The 8,065-nt window shown below is 39.9% G+C and overlaps 1 protein-coding gene across 1 annotated transcript in view; it reads right to left on the bottom strand.

Annotated features, from left to right (window-relative positions):
- Positions 1-8,065, bottom strand: part of SV2B (synaptic vesicle glycoprotein 2B) — an 84,826-nt gene that overhangs the window by 10,416 nt on the left and 66,345 nt on the right. Inside the window, exons 7-8 of the mRNA XM_004709890.3 lie at positions 3,729-3,862; positions 1,562-1,762 (exon numbers count right to left, since the gene is read on the bottom strand). Of these exons, the coding sequence (XP_004709947.1) occupies positions 1,562-1,762; positions 3,729-3,862 (335 nt within the window). The remainder of the gene's footprint in view (positions 1-1,561; positions 1,763-3,728; positions 3,863-8,065) is intronic.

Raw genomic sequence — 8,065 nt, forward strand, 5'->3', positions numbered from 1 at the left:
CTAAGCCATTTATCTCTCTGTCCTTCAGTTAATCCCACTTGTGTTTATCGGCCAGGCTGGCACAATAAACTATCTCAGAGATGGTGCAGGAGGAGGCCATGCTTCGCTGTATCAGACATAAGGTCACTCACTGTGAGTTCGAGTTGACTCAATGACAACAAATAAAGACAACCATCCTGCAGTGCCTTCTGTCAAGAAGCTTGACGACTTGAGCCAATCTAAAGAAGTGGCCATCTTCATCAGTTCTGGCCAGGTTAACAGCATTACTAGGGGGGACTCTCTGGCAGACACCAAGATATCAGTGAGCCCTCACCTTGCCCTTGAAGGAGCTTCTCCCTCTAGCAGAGAGGGCTAAGAACCAAAATCACAGGTGCCTCTTGTGCTTACCTTCCTGACTATTAATTTCACTATTTACAATAATAAAATTCAATAGGTCCCAAGCACTAGAAAAATATTTTCTTCCCATGAAGACTTGATTAATTTTCCCCTCTTGACAAAGTGACTATGTGATTTATTTTGTTTCCCTTTGAGCTTTGCCACTGGAAACTTTGGTATTAATTTTACTGACCAACTATATCCCAAGGGCAAATACTTAATGGCATATTTATTCATGTACTGTCTACCCCACCTTAACTCACATTGTAATACACATTTTCCTTGGCCCTAATGTGCTTCTGTTATGGAATATCTCAGGGAAATGAGTCAAGCCTACACTTTGCAGTTCAACCGCCATCATGACAGGACAAAACTCTGTCCAGTCCTGTACCATCCCCATGATCAGCTGAAGATGAGATCGTTGTTGGCCAAAGACTGATGTTTAAAGTAGATCACCAGGCCTTTCTTCCTAGCCTGGAGTCAGTTCAGCATAATAGCAGCCTGCAAGCCTCTACTGACAGACAGATGATGGTTGGACAGGGGCTAAGGAATTGAATCGGGATCTCTGGCACAAAAAGCAAGAATTCTACGTGAACCACCACTGCTTCATTTTGAGGACCTACCCTGTTCCGAGCACTTCACGATGTTCGGTGCCAATGTGCTCCTTCCTCACGTCATCCGACTACCTAATTATAGACATCTACCTAATTACAGACATCTACCTAATTACAGACATCTTCATCTTACAGGTTCGCACTCAGAGAAATAAAAGAACACATTTAAAGCCTATTCCAAAACCCAAACTCTTTGCACTACGATTGCATTGTTAGCGATCATTAATAACAAGCTTCCATTCAAACCTTCATACTATCATTCAAGATATTTCTATGTTCTTCTGACACGTATCTTGTGAAGGAGGTAAGGTGAATATTTTTAATAGCTTATTTTCCAGATGAGACACAGAGATGCTGTTAGAATTAGTGCCTGTCTCAGAGTTGCTTAGTAGTTAAATTGAAGGGTTTATTAAACAAGAACAGACTAGTTCTCTCTGTGCAAGATTTATTTAAGGTGGGGGGGGGGGGCAGGGGATAAAGGGAGCCACTTCTTTAATTTATTTAATGCATTTGAAAGCCACTGAACTAGTCCATTGGAGCATAGATGTAGAGCCCCCTACAGAATGACTCACCAATCATCTTCAACCTTCCTATCCTATCCATGAGCAGCGCCGAAATAATGTTCCCAGGCAAAACAGACAGGCTGCCGAGGAAGCTGACCAGGTAAATCAGGAAATCGTTGTCTTGCTCAAAGTCCATGTGGCAGCCCTTTTTCGACTCCAGGAAGGTGGAGTTGATAAGCCGACAGTTGATAAACTTGTGTTCATAGAGGTCTATGGAGAAAAAAAATCTTTGGTCGATGAACATGGAATGTGGACCGGGTCTGGGATGACATTAGGCTTTTAGCAATCAGACAGAATCAAAAATAAAGGTACCTATATACTCCAGTACAAGCCCAGGTGCCTAATTTGACCACACAAAAGCTACAGGGCTTTTTCAGCATAAACAATGTGCTGAAAAACTCAGCTTATACTCGAGTATATATGGTAAACTGCAGCCAGCTAGGAATGAATACAAAAATGGCTACAATGGTAATAACCTGTTTGTTTCTATAAGTAAAGGGAAAGGAAACTAACATTAATTGAGAGGCTCTTTGAAATATATTAATCCTCAAAGCTGGGCAAGACTCTTGCTTGTACCAATGAGGTGGTCCCTGGGCTACACCGGCTTGGCCTCTCCTCAGTGGCTACTCAGCTTATATAGAGAAAAAGAAAGGAAGGTGAAAATCTAACCAACCACTGGAGAGCCCTTGCAAAAATCGGAACATTGTTTAAAAATTACCAACTATCTGGTTAGAACGTATTTCCATTCTTCTGGCATCTTCTAAGAACAGATGCTCTAGCAGAATGTAGAAGCAGGCCCTCAGGACATCTGCACTTGGGGAGCTGGCACCCTGCTGACCTTCTCTAAACGCCATGAGACTTCCCTTCTAAGATTAGAGGAGTGGACCTAATGATCTCTATGCTTCGCTGAGATCTGGTAGCTTACAGTTTAGAAGCATTTGCAAAACGCCCCCATGCACAGAGTGTACAAATGGAAAGGCAGCGTTAAGGCTCATGAAGAGACAACAAAAAAGAATGCTGGTTCTTGGAGATTAACTTAGGGAATTCATTTCTATTATTTTAAGTTCAAGTCAAAGAGAAATACAGAAAGGCAAGTCCTGTATGGCATTATTCAGGAACAGAGGAGCCCTGAATGGGAGCTTTGGAAGTTAACATCACCGAGTAGGAGGATATTCTTGGGCAAACCATCCCTCGGGGTAGATATTTGGGAGGAGGAAGCACATGTCTGCACAGAATGCAAGTAGCTGAGTGGAAAGATCAAAGCAGTAGACTAAACGATGCAGGGATCCATCCAAACTTCCAAACTGGCCAACTCATACGTAACACCTCAAGATCCAAGAGCAGCACAATTCTTCTTGAGACAACGTAGGGAAGCTAATGGGAACACCCAGTTATTTTCTTATTTTCCAACTCCACATGTGCAAGCGCAATCGCAGTAACGAAGAACAGGGAGAGGTGTTTTACAATTATTTTAGTCACAGGAGTTTTAAACGGTGTGATTTTAAAATATTAACATCATCTCACTTTATGCACAAAATTTTAAGAGATGAGCATTTTTCTTTTGGTTTATTAATGTGGGAAGGTAATTCTTGAATTTTCTGAGTTTCTCATTATCCCAAGCCTTTAAGATTTTTTTTTTTTACTTTGCATAACACTTTACTTCTACCAAGGACCCTCGGCATGTAGCATCATTCTCATTGAAATCCCAACATCTGCTCAGAACCTTTGCTTCCTTTTACTATTTGATAAAACTGAGATGTAGATAAATTATGTGTTTTGACCAAATCTGTACACTAACATACATCACATTGGGGGTTAGAACCCATAACTTTTTCCATACTAGAGTTTAGTCCTCATTGCCATTGAGTTTATTTGGATTCACAGCGACCCTATAGAGCAGGGTAAAACTGCCTCTGTGAGTTTCCAAGACTATAATTTTTTATGGAGAATAAAAAGCCTCATTGTTCTCCTGAGGAGTCATTGGTGGTTTCGAACTGCTGGACTCACAGTTAGCAACTCCATGTGGAACCACTACACCACCAGGGTTCCTCGGGGTTTAGTCCTACTATCTACTTATACTTTCTTAATCCTAAAGTATTTCCGAGGCCTTTGATTCTTTGTGATGAGTCTGCCCTTGTGACAAGTCTACTGAGCCATAGCAGTTCCATGTTCTTACCTGTGTTGTAAAACAGGGTTGATTCGATGGTGCAGTTTTTGAAATAGGTATCTGTAGATGTAACATCTTCAAAATAGCACTCATCAAAAAACGTGTTCTCAAAAAGCACGTGTTTAAAGTACATCTTCGTGAACCTGTGGAAAAGACATTAGCTCCTGAGTGGTTTTTCCAAGGAAGAGGGAGATTTGAGACAAAAATGGAGAACACAGAAAGGTAGAGAGTGGAGAGCTGCCAGCCAAAAGATGTTAGAACATTACTTAAACCCCAGTTTGCCATTTCTCAGGCGTGGGTTCCTAGTGGAGAAGGACTTCAGGGCTGTGGAGGCTAGTATCTAGGTGTTTAAAAGAAAGAGTTGTCAATCCCAACTGACTGTGAGACTTTGTGTGTCGTGGTAGAATGCTGTACCGCAAGGTTTTCAATAGCTAATTTTTCAGAGGAACATTGCCAGACCTTTTTCCCAAGATGCCCCTGGGCAGACTTGAACCTCCGAACTCTTGCTTAATGCTGAGTGTGTTAACCGCTAGCACCACCCAGGGATTCCAGTCCAGGTACATATGAGACACTGTGCACTAGCTTTGGAGTTCCAAATGTAGGTCCACAGACTTTCTGCATCAGATTCAGAAAAATGTGAAATGGTGTGATATGAAAATATTAACAACATTTCATTTTACAGAGAGCTATCAAAACATGCAGATTTCTGGGCTTGCCCTGAGAGGTTTAAAAGACAAGTATTTTCAGAGATCCTTCATTTTAAAAACAACAACCAAAAAAAAACCCTCACCAACAAACTCACTACCTTTGAGTCAGTTCTAATTCATAGCAGCCCTATAAGATGGAGTAGAACTGCTTTATAGGTTTTCCAAGGCTGTAAATCTTTAGAGAAAATGTCTACCTCAGCTTCCTCTCATGGAGCATCCAGACTGATGGACTTAAGCAGCCACCATTTAATTAGCAACTGGATGCTTTCCTTTCTGCTCCCCCAGGGCTCCTCTTCCCAACAAGGCAGACCATTCCATCTGTTGGTGGACTATAATTGGTGCAGTGTCTTTGGAAGGCAATCTGGAAAATGCATATGCCCTTTTACCTAGGGATATGACATCTAGGAATTTATCCTACACCTATGCTTGCTCATGTATGTAAAGAGACATATGGGTTGCTTATATTACTTCTGACATTATTCATGAAAGCAATGGAATCGCTCTCTCACACTCATCAAGTTGATCTCAACTCATGGTGACCCAATAGGACAGGGTAGGACATCCTCTGTGGATTCCAGGAGCTATAAATCTTTATGGTTTCTCCCAAGGAGTCGTTTGAACTAACAGCCTTGTAGCCTACTTTGGATTTTTATATACAGATAGATCACATAGATGTAGATATACCTGGGGATAGAGATATACATGTATACCTATCCATAAATAAAAGATAAGAATTCCTGGTGGTGCAATGCATTCCACATTGGGTTGATAACCACAAGGTCGGCAGTTCAAACCCCCACTGGGGAAAGGTGAGGATTCCTTCTCCCATAGAGTGACAGTCCCAGAAACCCACAGGGGCAGTTCTACCTAGTTCTGTATGGTTGCTATGAGTCAGAATCAACTAATGGGAAGTGAGTGTGAGCTGTGACAAAACACAGATGCATAGATGTGTGCATATCCTTACAATAGAAAACCTACATAGCCATTATAGAGGTAGGTATATGTGTGCAAAATACGGGGCAATCTGCAAGATACATTGTTAATTATAAAAATATCAAGATGAAATGGGATCTTTATAGCCAGTAACCTTATAGCAGAAAAGGTACTGTACCTATATTTCCAAATGTAGACGCTGCATTTGCAGAGTTGCACAAGAAATTGGCAGACGTGTTTGCCTTGGAGAAGGGGGCATGTAATGAAACTTAGGAACAAAATAACTTTATTTTCACTTTATTCCAAATGCATGTATTCCTTTTATTTTAAAAGGAAATTAACGAATAAAGGGGAGTGGGGAAGCACCGGGACGACTCTGAGGTGCAGGCACATTTTGGGAACTTCCATCTACTCTAACTACTGCATAAACTTCAAGGGGAAGAACCACATTACATTTGAAAACACACGTACATTAACATCATTCTCTGTTGGACATATTTGCCATGCTTTGTCAAACTTTTAGACCCAAAGTCTTTGACTATATTTTCTTTTGTCAAGAATGCCAAATCAGCAAAAGGACAATGAAGAAAACAAGAGCAAAAAATTGGAGGATGAATAGCACTCTATTGAAAAAGGTGTGGGTATTGGCCCAGACCAGAGATGAAATCAGGAAGTTTCTAGAAGCCAATGAGAATGAAAATACGACATACCAAAACCTTTGGGACACAGCAAAGGCATTTATCAGAAGAAGGCTGATAGCAATACATGCACACATGAAAAAGGTAGAGAAACTTATGGTTGATATAGTGATACAAAACTTATACCAAATAGAGCACAGTCAACAGAACAAAGCAAAAGGAAAGAAATAATAAAAATCAGAGCTTAGATAAAAGAGAGGAAAAACAAGAACATTATGGGGAAAAATTGATGTAGCTAAAAGTTGATTCTTTGAAAGGATTCACAGAATTGATAGAATGCTGGCAGGCCTAACCAAAGAAAACAAGGAACAAATTTCAATAGCAAGGGTGAGGGATGAAACAGGGGACATTACAACGGACCCTAATGAAATAAAAAGGACAATTAGAAAGTAGTATGAAGGTCTGTGCTCTAAAAATTTCTACAACTTGAAAGACATGGACAAATACTTGGAAAAACAATCCCTCCCTAGACTACCCCAGATGGACGTCAAGAACCTCAACAGACCCATAACAATAGAAGAAATAGACAAAGTTATCAAGGGATTAAGAACAAGAAATCACCCAGGTCAGATGGCTTCGTGGGAGAATTCTACCAAGTGTTAAGAGAAGAACTGACACCAGTCCTACACAAACTCTTCCAGAACATAGAAAAAGATAGAAAAACTCCCAAAATCTTTCTATAAAGCTTGTATAACTCTAATACCTAATGCAGGCAAGGATCCCACAAGAACTGAAAATTATAGACCAATATCCCTAATGAACATCAAGGCAAAAATCATTAATGAAATACTGGCCAATGGAATACAAAAGCATATAAAACAAATAATTCACCATGACTATGTGGGATTCATACCAGGGATGCAGGGATGGTTCAACATATGAAGGACCATTAGTATTATTTGCCACATTGATGTGAAAAATTTTAAGAACCACATGATAATATCAATAGATGCGGAAAAACATTTGACAACATCCAACACCCATTCCTGTTTAAGACACTCAAGAAGATAGAAATGGATGGAAAATTCCTCAATATTATATAAGCTATACATGAAAAACCAACAGCCAATGTGGTAATCGATGGAGAAAAAATGAAAACAATTCCACTGAAAAGGGGGACCAGACAAGAATGCCCCTTGTCCCACTTCTATTTAACATTGTACTAGAGGTCCCAGTTAACATAAGACAAAGAAAAGAATTCAAAGGTATTCGTCAGGAGAAGGAAGGGGCAAAACTATCGTTATTCACAGATTATATGCTTTTATATATTGAAACTCCCCAAAACTCCACAAGTAGAGTGTTGGAAGCAATAGAGGAATATGGCAGAGTGGCAGGATACAAGATCAACAAAGAGAAGTCCATCAGACTGTTATACACAACAGACAATATCACAGAAGAGATGATTAAAAAGGTAATGCCATTTACAATAGCCAAGTACAAGTTGAAATATCTAGGGATATACCTGACTAAAAAACAAAAGACATGTATGAGGAAAACTACAGAACACTATTACAAGAAACCAAGAGTGACCTCAACAAATGGAAGATTATCCCACGCTTGTGAATTGGAAGAATCAATAAAGCAAAGATGTCAGTTCTGCCCAAGGCACTGTACAAATTTAATGCTATCCTGATAAGAAATACCATCATTCTTCAAAGAATTGGAAAAACTGATTACCAACTTCATATGAAGAGGGAAGAAGCCCCAAATTAGCAAGAACACCTCAAAATGAACAAAGTGGGAGGGCTTGCTCTGTTTGAATTAAGCACATATTATACAACCATAGTGGTCAAAACAGGGTGGTACTGGTATAAAGACAGATATTCAGACCAATGGAAAAGAGCTGAAAACCCAGAAATAAAAACATCAGCATACAGACAACTGATTTTTGATAAGGGCCCAAACATATAAAATGGGAAGCAAATGCCCTCTTCAATAAGTGGTGCCAGAAAAAATTGGATATCCACCTGCAAAAAAAAAAAAAGAAGCAAAATCTTTACTTCACTCC

This window comes from Echinops telfairi, unplaced genomic scaffold (assembly GCF_000313985.2).
Source record: "Echinops telfairi isolate 266 unplaced genomic scaffold, ASM31398v2 ScPeMD7_7409;HRSCAF=8447, whole genome shotgun sequence".
Lineage (NCBI taxonomy): Eukaryota > Metazoa > Chordata > Mammalia > Afrosoricida > Tenrecidae > Echinops > Echinops telfairi.